The 18,540-nt window shown below is 31.0% G+C and overlaps 1 protein-coding gene across 1 annotated transcript in view; it reads right to left on the bottom strand.

Annotated features, from left to right (window-relative positions):
- LOC143240219 (uncharacterized) overlaps positions 1-18,540 on the bottom strand; it is a 60,752-nt gene that overhangs the window by 34,762 nt on the left and 7,450 nt on the right. The window contains exon 2 of the mRNA XM_076482337.1: positions 4,159-4,306. Coding sequence (XP_076338452.1) covers positions 4,159-4,270 — 112 coding nt within the window. The 5' untranslated portion in view covers positions 4,271-4,306. The remainder of the gene's footprint in view (positions 1-4,158; positions 4,307-18,540) is intronic.

The raw sequence follows: 18,540 nt of genomic DNA, 5'->3' as shown, positions 1-18,540 counted from the left end.
CTTTATGGAGTTTTCGAAAGTATCAGGTGCTGAGTATATCACACATTACTTGGGTTAATTAATTAGGATAGTAGATACTGGTGAACCCATTACGTGTCATACTTTTCTGGTATTTAGTGTCACAAAAGTTACGCTCTCCAGAAAAAATTAGAAATGCGATAACTTTAATTTTGGAACAAATTAAAACAGTCAAACAAATGAGACTAAAGGTTGTAACCTAGTTTTTTTAACCACTCTCAGAGACATATCAAATGGCACTGAAGTAAATAGGGTAACAAAATCATGACTTTGTTTTTCTCTACTGGCAATACGTTTAAATTGTTCTCGTAAAGTTAGCAGGGTTCTTAATCCTGTACTTTATTATACCAATCAAATGTGCAAAAGGGGTAACTGAAAAAAACACAATAGATTGTCAATGAGGGAAAGGTGGAGTTATGCTAAGAAATAAAAGTATGATCATTTTGAAATATTTTTTCATTTTTAAAAGATTTGTAAAAGTATAAATTTAGTTAATTATTTTAAGTTGTCAAGAGTAAAATACTAATACAAGTTTTATCACTGAGAGAATTCACAAATTTGTTGTAGTTCACACTGTTCTTATGTCACACAAAAATAACTTTGACGACCCGAGCATATTTTTTCGCAAAATAAACTTTAGTTTTTTAGGAATGGAGAGATACGTTTTATCTTCACAAAGCAATTGGATTAGATGTTTCTTTAAATGTAGTTTATTTGTTTTTTTCTGCGATTTTAAAATATATCACGAATTTCGAATTTAAGCCATATTTGAATAAAATTTTGTGTATTATTTCACGTTTATTTATAATTTAAACATAAAGTATTGTTATTGGACTTAGGAGAGTTTTAATAAGAGGTGTGGAGCTTTCACTAAGATTTTAGAAAAGTTTGAGCAGCATAAAACGTAAGTTACTCTAAATTAAAATATCATTAATTTCTGAGTTCGTTAATGATACACATTGAGTCTTAGGTACTTGTAATTGAATTTGTGAGTTATTTAGTTCTGTTTGGAACATTAAGTTTGTGTTCTCGACGAAACAACAAAAATACTTCATACGTTTTGTAGACTGCGAAAAAGAGAAAAGTTGAATGAGTGTCTGCTGTGAGCTTAGGCTTATCAGTGAATATTATTTAAGCTAAGTCATGTGAGCTTAGGCTTATCAGTGAATATTATTTAAGCTAAGTCATAAAACTTGTACTTCAAGAAAAAAAGATTTATTATGATTACGTCGAATGATCTTTCCATTCATTTTTCTTACATAACAGTCTAAAGGAACTTGCCCAATATCATAAACCTAAACAACAATATTTTGAGATTTTAAACTGGATGAACTACATTTAAGAAATTAATGAACAATTATCGAAATATCTGGTGCTCAAAACAGTCTCTATATGTATTTTCTGTAGTTCAGTATGTTCTTTTAGACTTTTGCTGCCAAAAAATCGTTTTCAGTTTGATAAAAAATAATTTGATAGCTACATTTGACAGAGAGTGTGTGTATTTCTTATAACAAAGCCACATCAGGCTATCTGCTCAGCCCACCGAGGGAATCGAACCCCTGATTTTAGCGTTGTAAATCCGGAGACATACCGCTGTACTAGAGGGGGGTTTGACAGAGAGAGTAAAAGCAATAATCTGAACACCCTGAGCTCTGAACGTTAAATATGTCAATATACGTATATATGTGTGTTTGTGTGTATATATAGGAATTGTTCATGGTTTACATAACTATAATAATCACAACTTTGGAAGTGCTCTTTTTACATTTTACTTTCCGATGATGTTACAGTTATTAAATTGATTTGGTTTCTTTATTTTATATATTTATATAAAAAATATATTCTTCTAACGGGTTTTTGTGGCTAGATGAAGAAAAGCACAAGAGGAAAGCCATTGAAATATATAATTATTTTAAGTTTATTTTGGCTTTATAAATTGATAACCATTATGAATCTTAAGAAAATCAACTAGCTTTTACCCTCTTTGCATGTTCCAACACACTTTATTCTCAAATAATTAAATGAAATATTCAGTTAGTAGTTGATATACCTGACGAAGGGCTATAACCATACAAATAGCAGTTTGTCCCACAAGAAGCAATTTTCATTTATAAAATACATTTTGCTTTAAAGTTAGTTTTATTAATATTATTGGTCTTAACGTATAGAATAATTTCGAATACTATTATAACTATTTTTTTATATTTATTAATGTTTTAAAAGATAAGTTTGAGAGTTTACAACGCTATAAATTGGTTCTGATGCCCACGGTGAGCAAATCATTGATAGCCCATCAATAACTTTGTACTTAGAAACAAAGAGACAGATATCAAGATTATATTGTGTTATTAACTTAGTATTGGTTAGCAGAGCGAAGAAAATACCGTTGTCAGCAATGGATCGCAAGTGGTATGCACTGGTTTATAATATCAAGTACTTTTGGTAATTTTGTTGTATGTAGATGAATAAGTAATGTATTAGTTACTTCTTACCATGACTTAAATATTTAGCTTACCTTATATTAGTATTTATTAATAGTTTCAGCAAAGTTAAACTTTAAGTTAGAATTTAATTATTTATACTTTGAGATGAGAATGGTTTTCAACTGACAACATCGAATGATGCAAAGATTAGATCTTATCTTTTGCAGTTTCAGTACTAATCAGCGTGTGTTTGCACATGGTTAAAATTAACCATCTAGTTAGAAATAATTTCTAAATTGAATAGAAGATGGAATTCTTTCGGTTTCAGTTACAATAATAAAATTTTGATTTTATAAAACCAACACTTTAAGTGGTTAAAAGTAAATTTTGATAAAAGAAGAATATTAATATATTATTAAAAAATACGATTCTATATCATCAAGGAACTTCTTAAATACCACGTCTAGTGCCCTCTTAGTATGTAAATAATTAATTTTTAAAGACGTTAGTAATTGCCTTCTAGAAGTCTCGGACTAAATTTCACTTGATGTACTCCTCTGGTGGAACAGTCTTCAAATTTATAACACTAAAGTCAGGGATTCAGTTCCCATCGGTGAACAAGACAGATAGAGCCAGATGTAACTTTGATGTAAGAATATACACACGCGCCCATTTAATGTAAGTATCAAGTAATTTCAAATTTCGATGAAGTTACATTAATCATATGTTGTAATTAAAGATACCTGGGCAGAAGATGTTTTCTTATTCAATTGTTAATATAAAAGCATTTTAATAAATTTTGTAATTGGTTATTAATTAAACGTGATTTTTGTATATTTAAGAAAACACAAACATAGATTTAATCCATCATAACATCACATTGACAGTAAAACACTCTATATGAGTGTGTTTCAATATTTCCGTACAAATTTAACTACTTTGAATTAAATAATTTGATAATTACAGTTTATATTAAACAAGATAATTGTGAAAATATTCATATCTTAAAAATATTTAATTGTGCTTCTTCTCACGGTGTACATCTTGAGAAGTTTCTGTTATCTTTTGAACAACTAATTAATTCTAAATATCTTGTTCCATTCTTCGATAGTTTTTATACATTTTTCTACACATTAGCTTCGAAAAAGTTGTACTAAAAATAGACAATTTCAAACTAAGTGACTGATGATTTTACGTAATGAAAAGTGAAAAAGTTCGTTTTTACTCAACACTCCTACTTTTACTGTTAAATAAAATGGAGTCAAGAAAAGCTTTATTTCAACACACTGGTGTTGTTGGTTAATACGGTTCTCGTCGTGACAGAAGATCGATAAGATTCACTTTAACCATCAATTTAATGACAAACTAAGCCTTCTAATTTACCAGTATTTCTTACAGAGATTCGATGTAGGTGATGTAAACATTCGCTTCTACAAGAAAATAACAGGGCCATTGGGAAGAGAGTGTCACAGCTGATATTGTAATATAATATAGAAAAGTGACTCATAACTGCATAAAAATTGTTAATTTTTACTACTTATACTATTAGATTGAATTATTTTTTCAAAATAACGTTATTTGGATTCATGTTTTTACCTGGTTTTGAAATCAGAAAATGTGTTTGTGATGCAGAATTGCATGTTGGAAATGCATGTATTTTATTATAAATGTAATTATGAAGCTCGAGGAATGGCAAAAAAGGAATAAGAAAACATACCTGATAGAGGGATAACAGTTGACGCTGAAGAAACAGTGTTACTAATCGACAGGTTCAACCACACAAAGATTTCAATAAATAAGAAGCTCGCAGTTGACAATAGCCTAAACATCTTTGGAGGCAATTAATAGGCTTGACCTATTTTATTCTAGAAGTACATAAAAAGAGTATGTATTAATTAGAAGTTGTAAATAATCTTATATCACAAAGTTAATATATAAAAAAGGTTTTAGTGATAAAAGAGTTCTAACAGTGAAGTAGTTTTAAACACATTAATTAAATACAGTTTACTCAAATGACTAATAAAGATTTCAGTCTTCGTATAGTGCAAGCACGAAGTTAGATTACTTATTTTTTACCTTTAGCTTCACTCACATCAACGATTTGTTCAGATTGATGTACAGTCTACGAAAACATTTTCTTATTTTCTAATGATAATTAAAAGTTTATTACTCTGCATTATTAAAATTCATTTTTATTTATATTATGTTTATGCATTTAGAGAAACCACTTTGAAATATCCTCTGCTCTTACAGTTAAGAATGCTACAAGTTATATATCAGTACCCTTATATATAATTATACACACACACCCATAACCTTATTGGTATTTAGTGATATCAGTGCGCTTAACGTCAGATTATATAAAGAAGCATAATTTCTCAAACTTGTAACTTTTATGTCGACTGAACAAAATAAATAAATCTTGTTGGAACAGGGATCTACCTAATTAAGCCTTTCATCATCATTTAAGGTTTCATTTTACATATCAAAGGAGTCTTAAAATCAGATAATTTTAACCTATTTTTCTACTATTTCTAGTATGCAGGACTTCATAAATTAATTTGTGATTAATTTAATAGACACTCCCTAGTATTTAGCATTCAGATTAGAAATGTTTTGATGCTATTAACAATACAACGAGCAAGCTCTTGCTCTTCGAACACAGCTTACATCATTAAGATTGAAAGTTTATGATGAATTTGAAATTTAATACGTCCCTCTTGTTGTGGCGATAATTTTTAATGCACACATTTAGCTACAGATTCATGAAATATGCAGGTTAAAAACACGATGAATTTTACGTCTCAAAATGCAAAAATAAATTTAAATTCTGATTTTATTTATTGTACATAAGAAACAAAAACTCCTGTAACTTTGAAAATAGGTTTTTTCTTTTAATTGTTTTCATTTACATCTACGGTTTCACAAAGAAACGTTAACGTCAGAGGTCTTGTGATTGAGAAACCCAAGCTCAAAAGCTCATAGTTTTCCCATATAATCGTACAATCAAAATCAAAACTTAACATGAAACTTGAATTATTTGTGTATTAATTTTGCAACTGTTATGATATAATGATATAATTTGTTGAAAGTTAAAATGAAAAATTACGCCATAAAACATCTAGATTTTCCAGAACTCCTACTTTAAAACTCACTTTATATTGAAATGTTACAAAGATAATATTCGAAGTAAATTGGCATATGGGCCTCAACAGTATACTTATGCAAATGATTGGACATTAATTTGAATTTTACTTTGAATTCTATGGAAAAATATATAAATACTAATTAATAAATTTTCAGTAGCTTAGTAACAAATATTTAAAAGTACATTCAATGTTGTAATACTACACCCCAACTTTTCGAACTTTAAGCGATTTGTTTCTTTGTTTTGAATTTTGCACAAAGCTACTCGAGGACTATCTACGCTAGCCGTCCCTAATTTAGTAGTGTAAGACTAGAGGGAAAGCAGCTAATCATCACCACTCACCGCCAACTCTTGGGCTACTCTTTTACCAGCGAATAGTGGGATTGACCGTCACATTATAACGCCCCCACAGCTAAAAGGGCGAGTAGGTTTGGCGCGACGGGGATGCGAACCCGTGACCCTCGGATTACGAGTCACACGCCTTAACCCACCTTGACATGCCGGGCCTACCTTTAAACCAAAATCCTATAGTATATTCAAAACGCGATAAGTAATTTATTTTTCGTTAATTTAAGTGGAGTTAAATATCGATAACGTTTTAATAAACCATATTTAAGAAAATCCAATCACCGAAATGTTTTATTTTTTATTTTTACTCAAAAGTAGAGATAAACCAAATAACCAATATAAAAATAAACTTGGTTTACGCGAAACACTTAGCAGTAGATGCACTGAGTTATTTGATTATTAGATCACCAATGGGTTTGTGGGTTTTCTTATAACTTCACATGAGGCTATCTGCTGTGTCTATCAAGAGGAATCGAACCCCCTAATTTTGGTGTAGTAAATCTGAAGACTTACCGCTGTCCCAGAGAGGAGCCAAACACTTATTAAATACATTAGTACTTAGAATAATGTTAACAAGACAGTTTCACCAGTAGTCTCTTATTAGAGTATCTATAAAAATAAGTGTTGTATCAACAAAGCACTATGAGCTAACTTGATATCACTTGTAGACGATCAACGATATATTATATTTTCAGGAAAACTATAAAATTAAACATTCACATTAAATTATTTTGTCATATACGATCACACTCAAGACAAAATCATTTGGCCTGTTTAGTTTCCGACAATTAGATTTAGATGTTAGTAGAGAAAATGAAAGATATCTCAACATTGGCTTGGAACTGCTACTCATTGAATAATTTATAATGTTCTGTTATGTATTAACTTGTCCCCCACTGGTACAGCACTAAGTATTCGGATTTACAACCCTACAAATTAGGGGTTCGATTCCCTCCGTGGTATCAGCAGATAGCTTAATGTGGCTTTGCTATAAGAAAACACACTCACGTACTAACTTTGCAGTGTTACGATACAATGATACAATATATTAAAAATGCATGTAACAAAACTTCCATGATCTATACTCTCCCAAAGCTCCTATCTTATAGGAGTTGGTAAAGAAGATATAAGATAGTCCATTGTTGACTTGGAACTGTTACTCATTGGATTATTTTTGTAAGTCTTAACTAAACTGTGTTTCAGATGTGCTGCCATCTTATATCGGTGTTATGGTGTGTTCCTTTTCATGGATTTTTAGGTTATATTTTACTCAAATATTTTACTTCGCAGATGATTCAACATGTACCCTTACTAAACCCTCTAAAAATCATGTAAATATGAAACCCAGTTGTTCACACGTTTCGTGTAACACTCATTCTCGTTAAATTTTCGACTTTGCGACTTTTTTGACTGTTGTACAAAGTAAATAATTTTCAAATTGAAAATTAACGAAACTAATTTAAATTCACTCTAAGACAAGCAAAACTTATTTGATTCATTTTTGGCCAAACGTATTTTCTCAGAATCCCCATCATTTGAATGAACATTGATCAGATGCAATTCTTTGTATTTCCAGATGCCATTCTGCAGTTTATATTCGTAAAACAAACGTTTTTACTCATAGTTGTTTAAGTCCTTTTGGCTTTTCCACTATCCAACCAATACCGTAAATTATTCATCCTTCTTTCAAACTGTTGTGCAGACAAAACAATCGTTTTTCTAGTATAAAATGTTTTCAGTATTGATAAGTATGTGGCTATCTTTTAATTTTTTTTACACCCACTAACTGTACCCCCTTCCAGTTATTCGCTTATTATTATCCAGATGCTTTACTTAAGAGTAATTATCTGTTTATTATTTGTTCCTATTAGATAATCCGTCATATTATTATACATCGTCACAACTGCACTCTTATACAGATATTTATTAAACCTTATTGCGAAAGATATTGTTACTGAATTAAGTTGATTTGTTTGTTAAAGTATTATAATAGTTACTTAATCATTAAGAAAACGCTACATCTGTGATAGTTTGAGTTGTTAAAATGTGCTTTACTAACAAAATCTAGCTGATTTAGTGTAATAGAAGTCTATAGTTCAAGCTCAACTCGAAATTTTTTTTTAAAAAAGGGTTACTGCAAAAAACAAATGGCACTGTGAGGCCGTCATATGATTCTATCATAAGATTCAAGGTTAGAGTTTGTTCGTGAGAAGTAAAGAATGGGATAGTTTGAGTTCTTAAAAACTGCCTTATTAGGAAGTGTTTGTGGATTACCCCTCTAGATTAATTGGTAGAGCACTCACCTAGAGTACGAAATATTTTAGTTTCACATTTGTCTCGAGGAAAGAAAAATAATAATAATTAAATTGTTACTATCTTTATCGGTCAATCAATACACGAGAAAACGAATCACAGAACGATAGAAAGTTACAAAACATAAAAGAGAGGTTCTTGGGAGATTCTACCATTCAGAACGTAAACCCCACATGTCTCTACACTTTAGTCCTGTATACAGAAAAGTGATCCCCCCTAAAAATATGTAATTAAAATTAATACAATAAAGCTTACTTAGTTAATTTCAGAAAAGATATCTCGAAGCAGTTAATGCCTACATATACTGATTGTGCCCAACACAAAACCAATATATGATTTTAAAGCAATCAAATTTTTCTAACTAATTCAAAAAAATTACCAAAAAAAAGCCCTACTAATTTCATACGAGTCCAAATCCAATTAGAATTCAAAGGACAAGTCAAATTCTTTCCCAAAACAAACAATTGTTTTTAATTAATGAAACTTTAATTTTAATCTAAGATTGAGCAGAAGTAGTTTCACGGTCATTAACTGACATTACTCTATCTTAACTAATAATGACACTAGTACAATCAGTTGTAATGAAAAGTTGTTTAAAATGAGAGAAACTATGATTAGGTCTCATAACAGAAACAAAAGAACCTGACGATGACCGAAGAAGGTCGAAACGTTGTTCGCTCTTCTATGTAAAATATTTTCTCAACCCAGACGAGCCGTTTTTGCATATAAATTACAAAACATTGTTATTAGCATAATTCTAGTTTACACAGTGTATGAACCTGTATTTATCGTGTCGAATTATAAATCTTATTTACATCAATATTACCTGTAAAGTTACTCTCGATGTGAATACATTTATTTACATAGAAACTGGCTGTCCATGTATAGTGAGGTCATAACTTAGCTTACCGCGATACATTTTTCTTACAAAGAAATCTCAAGTTGATACTGTATTGAGTGTTTATCCTTCTAAAGTACATACTTTGTAGTTTGTGGATATTTTCCTTATCCTGAAAACATTATTTTAATCTAATTTTAGTTTGGGGATATTAATGAAGAAGATAGATTGGGAATACATTGTTATTGTTGTTCTTTGTAGTTAAGCACAAAGATACACATGTGTATCGAAATCCGGTTTTTAGCGGTAAAAGTCCGGAGACATGTCGCTGTGTCACAGTAATTTCTATGGAGAAAAACATAAACAATCCTGGAAGCTGATGCTTTGACTGGAATAACGTTATTGTGATCATACGTTTTTGCTAAGGATACAATAGTTCCTTGGTATGGGTTTCGTAAGTCAAACTTGTCTTTTAATAAAACAGTAACATCCAATAGGTTTATTTATATGGGTTTGGTTTGGTTTGAATTTTGCGCAAAGCTACACGAGGGCTATTTGCGTAATCGTTCCTAATTTAGCAGTGTAATACTAGAAGGAAGACAGCTAGTCATCACCACCCACCGCCAACTCTTGGGCTACTCTTTTACCAACGAATAGTGGGATTGACCGTAACATTATAGCACCCCTACGGCTGAAAGTGCGAGCATGTTTGCTATGACGGGATTCGAATCCGCGATCCTCAGATTACGGAGTCGATTGTCTTAACAACCTGGCCACTCCGGGCCATATTTATATGGGAAAACAGACTAGAATATGTTTTTTATTTAATAGGGTAGAAAACGTTTATAAACAATAACAAATAAAAAAATATAAATATAAAGAGTAAATCACATTCATCAAGAACAGTATGCAAATGCTAATATTATGGTATGTCGCTGCAAATACGAACACTGGAATCACGGTTACATGTTAATTTCCGATATATTTAGTTTATGTCATATTCCAGATCGGTTGGCTTAGAATGCCACAACACATAGGCTTATTAAGGAAAGTAAGTGATATGTGTCAGGGTGTTTCAAAACATTATAACACTAATCATTTTCCTGCTTTTCTTTCAATTACTCCCCCTTAGTACAGTGGTAAGTCTACGGATTTACAACGCTAAAATCGATCCCCTTAGTCAGTTCAGTAGATAGCCGGATATGGCTTTGTTATAAGAAAAACACACACTTTCAATTAACTGTATTTAACTTTGCTGTTATTGTTCCTCTTTCTTTCTCTCAAAATACGAGATAATGATGGGAAAACGTTGTTTAACATGTGTAGGATATAGTGAACACTGTCCATAAATGTGATGTTCGAAGTAGCTTTATTTAAGAATAAGTTTCATGTACTTACTAAAAATCATAGAAATTGTACTGAAGAACTTCTGTAACAAATTTCGAATACATCCTAAACCACTTCCAAACTCCCAGAATAAAACTATGATTTGCAAAGGGCCTCTGATGAAATCTTTCAACAAGTAATTCTTAAAATATAATTATTTCAGGTATGGACTTCTCTTTAGGTGTAAATGCAACATGGAACCAGGAACATTGTCCTTACAAAATACAATTAATACACAGTAGTTTTATGTTATTGATCTGAACGTAACATGTGATTTTAAGATGTTTTAGATGTGGTATTATATATCACAATAACACTGATAATAGTGTAACTACGTGATAGATGAGGTATTATACTTCACAATAAAACTGATAATACTGTAACTACATCTGTCTGTCTCTCTCTTACTTATTTTTGGCCAAGAAATAAGCATTTCAACATGTTATTATCTATGATTTATATTTTTTGTCTATGTTTCGAATGCTAAGAAAGAAAGTGGTACATTTCTGAGTGTTGAAAAGTTTTCTACTTTAATATTTTGGGCAAAGCCGTTTAACTTTTTAGTTTGTTTTATTGCTATTCACTTGATGACACGTTTCTTTGAAATAATTGTTTTTACTGGTATTAAATGCAGTGCTACCAATCTGTTGGTTTGATTATGATTTTTTGTTAATCACGAATTACAGAATCAGTTAAGTTTAATATTCAAGTAAAAGAAGTAAAAATTACACGTTCCTCTTCTTTCTTGACATGTAATTTTTGAGCCAGTATCAATTTTAATAAATCCTGTAATTGTTGTCTTATTTTGGTGTTAACTGCTATGATGTTAATCTACATTCACTATTGGACCTACTTCACTTCTAAGGATTTGTTATATCAAAAATTCAACATGTTTGTTAAAAGACAAAGGAATGAAAATGGATATAAACATTTTTCTTGGAGACACCTTTTTCCAAAATGATTTAAGCAGGAATTATGTATCCAGAAAGTTTCAACGTATTTTATTCCTCAATTACAAACGTTTGAGATGAAAATCAGTCATCTTTTGAAGAAATTACCGCACACTGTAATCCATCATCTGTTGTTGTTTTCTTTTATAAATCACAGATTCTGATTTTTTTTCTTTTATCTTATTATGTCGAATCTGTCAAATTCAGATTCTAAACAAAACGTTTTCTCCACAAGAGGCAGGCAACGTTTGCAGTAAATGTTTTTTGTTTATTTTTTAAATACCACTGCAAGTTTTAAACACTGATACCAACCGCAGTGTACCCGCTATGGCCATCGCTGGATTGATCGCTGCTCGGTTACCACGGCAACCATCCGAGAATAAAGTGCGATAACGAAAATAGAGAGTGAGCAATACAAGGATTGATCAGAAATCCACATCTCATGATTTGCCATCAAGGTTTGTCCCCAAAATCCGGAGATTTGTCAAACACAGGAATTTTAAGAAAGGTCTTTGTTTCTCGTTAATTTTTTATAAGAATATTTCTTCACTCGTTATCAAAGTTTCTTCAATGTGTTCTATCATATATTATTAGGCCTATTGTAATCAGTATTACTTAAATTTACTTTTTAATCAATACCACAATTCAGTGGACAGTAAGGTCTATTTTCTCTATAAAAATCTTCGTGTATATAACTATGTTTTATTATAAGACTAAGAGCGCATTACTTTCCATCAAGTAATGTAATAGCGCTCAATTATAAACCTAACACACGCATGTGTATTCATTAATAGATTAAAGACATATTTGTCTGTTTATAAACGTACAGGACATACAGAAGCGCATTTTTGTAAAGTGAAAATGTACGTTTTACCTTTATGATAAAATACTGGTAACATTGCTAATCAACTATAGACTCCGAACATTATCTATCTACACACATATACACGTGTGTTTCTGTACAGTGAGCGGGAAAATTTTGAGGGAAAAGATGTATAAAGCTTGTGACTGCACCCACCATTCTAACAATTAGGCCTACCTCCCATTTAGCCAAATACAAATGTATTCCTCTCCATTTCTTTCTTTTTCTTGCACTTTTGGTCTGTTTTGTTTATCTTATACCAAAGGCTTCAAGTTCGTATTATTGTTACCCTAATTTTCACATCATTTCCCACATACCGTAATTCTAACTTTTCATGATAACGTCTTTACTTGCAGGCAGACGAGCAGTTACGTTTGTAATCTTCACAAAAGAACATCATAATTTTATAACACAAAAATCGGTTAAAGAGTAGGAATACCTGATACAGAACAACTTCTGTACAAATTGAAATGGTATACAAATTTATTCGTTTCTTACATTATCCTCACATGTTTGTTTCGTTAAAAAAGGAAGAGAAAAAACAAAAGAGGTCAACCAGTAAGCATAACTTGTATATTGAGAAAGGGAATCAAGCGTTAATGAGTTTTGAAAGTAAGTTGCTTATTAGGGGCATTAGCGAATATTTAAAGTGCAAAATAACATTTTTGAAAGTATGATTATTTAAAACGTCTTTTGTAAAATAAAACAAAGTTTATTGAAAATATTTTAGTAATTTTTGATGATATATATATATATATTAAATAGAGTGTGTGTTTTCTCATAGAAAAGCCACATTGAGCTACCTGCTAAGTCCACCAAGGGGAATGCTGATTTTGGCGTTATAAATCCGAAGACTTACCACTGTACCAGTTGGGAGACATATTTAAATAGGAACTAAAGGCTTATATGGAACTAGACATACAACTTGGTATGTTATTCAGCAGTAACATATTACATAAAGGTACTTTGATTTGATTTATTTCTCATGAAATTAATTGAACAACACTTAGTTTCTACAGATAAGGCTAAGTTTAGAAATAAAAATCAAAAATAAATCTTGACTTCCAAATTAAATGTTTATCATATTGTTGCTTTTTCAATTTTCAATTACCGGAATTGTTCCACACCAGATTGAAAAGGACATTTTTTTTTTCCCAGGTAACATGTTCTCCTTCGTTCTGAAAATATATAAAGCTACTAGTAACTGTTGTTCTAGCTTTTAGTGTAAAAGTCATTGTTAGAAATAAAAGAATTTTGTGTAGATAACATAGAAATATTAGTATTTAAAGGTTATACAACTCAATTTTCTCAACTGAAGACACGTTAATTGTGTTTAAGGTTTGTTTGTTTGTTTGTTTTGGAATTTCGCACAAAGCTACTCGAGGGCTATCTATGCTAGCCGTGCACCTTAGGTCGATTAATGAAAAAGCAGATATTTTATTTTTTACAAATTTAACTTAGTAAAAAAGAACAGTAAACAGAATAACTAATATTTATGTGACTATATTGTGACGAGTAAATGCATGCGGTTTGTTCTAAACGACTATAGGAAACATGCTCACTTAAATTAGACATTCATACTTTCAAAATAATAGTTTTACTTCAATTCAAAGAAAAATAATCTTGCTAAATTAAATAATATGGCATCAAGTAAATAATTTACTGTCGATTTGTTTGAATTTCGCCTAAAACTACTTCAAGGCTATTTACGCTAGACGTCCCTAATTTTGTAGTGATAGGCAAGAAGGAAAGCAGCTAACCATCACCACCCACAGTCTATTCTTGGGCTACTCTTTCACTAATGAATATAGAAATTGACTGTCACATTATAACATCCCCACTGTTGAAATGATGAGCATGTTCAATGACAGGGATTCGAACCCTTGACTCGTAGATTACGAGTAGAAGATTTTAACTGCTAGGCCTTGCCTGGCTTTTAGTGTCGAAAGTCCTGTGAAGAGTGGAACAGAAAAAAATGATTCTATATATCGAATACATTGCCCCTCAGTGGTACAGCGTATGTATGCATACTCACATTGCTAAAAACCAGGTTTAGATACCTGTAGTGGGCAGAAAACAGATAGCCCATTGTGTAGATTTTTGCTTAATTCCAAGTAATCAACCAGTCACACGAATATATTGAAACTTAAAGAAGTATTGTTCAATCTTGTAGCAGTTTCTACAGCCGTTATCTAGACTACTTTGTGTTAAATATTATAATGTATTTCAAACGAGTCTTCAATTTTTTGTGTTACATAAGTCACGTATTACTATTTCAAATAACCGGAATTTTTAATTTCAATTTAGAAGTTAGTTAAATGTTAATATGTATAAAATTTATAAAATTTCCCAACAAGATTGACACACACAATTTTCTTTCTCAACACAAATATATTTAAACATACAAACAAATACACAATACAATTTATAATAATGGTTATTGCTAATAGTTATTATAAATAAAGATTTATATACAACAGTTTTTACAATCTAAGAAACAATACTGAGTCTAATATCTGGTCTGAAATTGAATTTTTTATTGACTTTCACGAAGAGCAAATTAATTCTTTGTTGATACACCTGTACACTTTTTTTATGGGGTTGGCTAAACTAGAAGCACACGTACTTTTTCACATGCAACAATATCTAATGTCCTTGTCGAAATACTAACGTCCGAAGTTAATTTACTGAAATTGAATATTTTGCAATGTTCGAAATCTATAAACGTCCTGATCAAATTATGTAGTTTTCCTATTAATAAGCGTTTATCACAATTACAGCTTCCGAAACCTTTACCACACTGACTATAGCTAAACAATGATATTCTTCTTCTATCACTCGCCAAATCGCTTTTATACGGCTCATGTAAGATTCTAAAAGTTTAAAAAATGTTCGGAAATGAGGTGGCGTTTTCGTGACACAAATATTGTTAGTTCTTACTCTCAAGAATCTTCAACAAATTTAGAGAACGGGCGAGATTTGTGCAATACACAATCAAAAACATACGTTACATGCAAAAAAGAAAACTATACCTAAATAAGCGTAGGTATTAATATAAACGTATAACGGTAAATCAGTTAGGAATATTCCAGTAATATCAAATAAATGAAGTAGTTTTGGGTTCATTCAATAATCACAAGTCAGAAAATAAAATAAAATCTAAGCAAAAAGGAAATACAGATATTGAAAAATTTTATTTAAAATTAGAATAATATCATAATTAAATCGGATAAACCAAACAGTTTTAAAGGATCCAGAGTTTGTTTAATAAACTTAGCATTCCATTAAAACTACAAATATTAAATTACAAAGACATTTGCTTAAATTTAAAAAGTACAATTTATTAATGGCAAGAAAACAATTAGTTGTCAAACAGTCAGGAAGTCATTAAAATTTTCCGTAATATTCTTAAAGTATATAAAGAAAGATATCCATTGACATCTCTAATTTCAAATTAGTTCAATTTAAAAAAAAAATTACTAATGAATTCACTTTAATAGATGTTTTTCTAATGAAATACAGAGCATAAAAATAAAAATGTTTTTGTAATGAAATACAGAACATAACAATAAAAATGTTTTTGTAATGAAATACAGAACATAACAATAAAAATGTTTTTGTAATGAAATACAGAACATAACAATAAAAATGTGTTTGTAATGAAATATAGAACATAACAATAAAAATGTTTTGAGAACTCATTAAAACTGCTGACAGTAAATCTCACTTTTTTTAAATAACGTTATCTTTTATTGAATCGATGGTATAGCTATGGATTAAACATTAGCTTCTTACGTAGTTAGTAGTTATCTTCGCTTTCATAAAAAAAAAACAGAGTCAAGAAGAAGATCCTGTGTATTTTATGCCACTAAAGGTAAACAGATATTATTTATATTGCTGTTAAATGTTCTTAGCAAGTTTCACATTTTTAAAAATGCATTAAGAGTAAATATAACACAATTCCTTTTAAATTAAAACAAGTCACCGACTTGCTGTCATAAGCCCAGTGGTTCATAACTGTAATTGTAGCTTCGAATACGAGTTGTACTATAATAAACATTATCCATATGTCTTAATTTTAATTTTGCAAGTTTCGTGCCAATTATACTCAACAAACATCTAATTAAGTTTCTGATTCGTCGTTCTAATGAAGTCGTAAGCACCGAATATTTTTCACATAAAGAACATGATAACATGAAGAATCCCTTAGTTAAAGAATGATTTCCTGTTGCTGTGATAGATAATATAATAAATGGCGTTTTAAACAAGCTTAATCACACATGCGGTTGAAATGCATTTTTTAAGAAAGATGCCATTTGTAGTATGTATTCGGCTATCACTGCTGAATACAGCTGTCGCCTTAGTTATACACAGAATTACACTTGTTTCTGGCCTGGCATGGCCAGGTGGTTAAAGCACTCCACTCGTAATTCAAGGGTCGCGGGTTTGCATACCCGTCCCACCAAACATGCTCGTCCTTTCAGCTGTAGAAGTGTTATAAGGTTACGGTCAATCCCACTATTCGTTAGTAAAAGAGTAGCCTAAGAGTTGTCGATGGATGGTGATGACTAGCTGCCTTCTCTCTAGTTTTACACTACTAAATTAGGGACGGCTAGCGCAGATAGCTCTGGTACAGCTTTGCGCGAAATTCCAAAACAATCATTTAATGCAATGGGAAGTATATGACATGTAACCTTTCCAGCATATTAAATTTGTACTTAGTGAAACCCAAATGTTACATGTGAGAACGTAAAGGCAGAATTTTCTACTCATCTGAAAGATGATGAAATAAAAAAAACAAAGCAAACGTTGAAAAGAAATACGATGTGATAACTTGCCAATTTCTTCATTGCATTCAATCTAATCACTAAACTTTACATTTGGGATCATGAAGATTTAGAAAATATTAGGACCTTATATGAAATCGAAAAAGCCCTATGCCACACTTATAAGCTTAACACGTGTTTTCCAGTTTAAAAAGAAACAAAAAACATCCCTGTACTCACATAAAAAAGTCATCACGATGTATCTAAAAATGATTACGATTATCAAATAAACAAAATACCATTTTGATATGTAACATCTTAATTTTCTCTGCCATTTTTAAAAAGTAAAAAATCCAAAAACAAGTGTAAATATTTCAACAAAAATTCTTTGCCACATAAGATGAGCACAATTTATTTTAATACCAAAAGAAAGAGAAAAAATAGCTCTAGTAGTATTGCTGTCGGCATTTTCAACCTATACTGCTCATTATATGCACATGGAATAAACGATGTAGTCAAAGAACCTTAGGGTTCAGGTATAAATAATTCCTATTTTTGTTTGTCCACAAGGAAGACAACTAGTCGACTACACCTTCGGTCATAAGCACTTTAAAGTTTTCAAATTATAAATTTCACTCAAATTCACCGATTTATATTCGAAGAGGATAGCTCAGCCTGTACAAGGTATAACCAGCAATAAGCTCTTCAGTGATAATATCCTTCATTTATTACAAGATGGGTCGAAGACATTGACAACTATTGACGCTGACCCGAATAAATCACATCAATGCTTGTATCTTTATAACCATCAGATAAATTTCTCACGCTGGAGATGTACGTAATCATTTTGTCCAAATCAAACAAATATAACCCACTCCCGATTCAGACCATGAATCAGAATACTATTCAAGCACGTTTTCATCCAATTACTCAACCAGACCATCCTGCCCCATCATACAGGAGTCACTAATACAACCAGATACAGTCCTATTACCATTCTAAAATCCTCGCCAAAAACTCCTATCAGAAAATTCACCACCACCTCGGCAAGCAAATCCTGAAGCCATCACCAGTAATCATCATTAAATGAATCCTCATGATCTTCATACAGCAAGACATCACTACAGTACTTAAATGTCTGTTTCTTGCAGAAAATTTTTCAAACGTCTCGCCAAGAATAAACTTTGTAATAAATATGTTCCTGACCTCCCGTAGTATTTAGTAGCCTGGAGACTACCATCAAAGTCACTAGTGAATCTCATGGAAAGACTATTAGAGTCATTACAAGAATCTCTGGAGACATCAACATCAAAGAAATAAATGAATATCTCAACAACAAAAGGTATTGCGTCATTTCTAATAAGAAAGAATGGAGTTTTATAAGATCCGTGTATTTTCATCTTAACCCTATTCACCTGAGTATTTTTTACTGCGCATGACACAAAGTTTTAATGTCTTGTATTCAACTTTTATTAAACTACTTATCTT

This window comes from Tachypleus tridentatus, chromosome 13 (assembly GCF_004210375.1).
Source record: "Tachypleus tridentatus isolate NWPU-2018 chromosome 13, ASM421037v1, whole genome shotgun sequence".
Lineage (NCBI taxonomy): Eukaryota > Metazoa > Arthropoda > Merostomata > Xiphosura > Limulidae > Tachypleus > Tachypleus tridentatus.
This window is presented reverse-complemented; position numbering and strand designations above follow the sequence as displayed.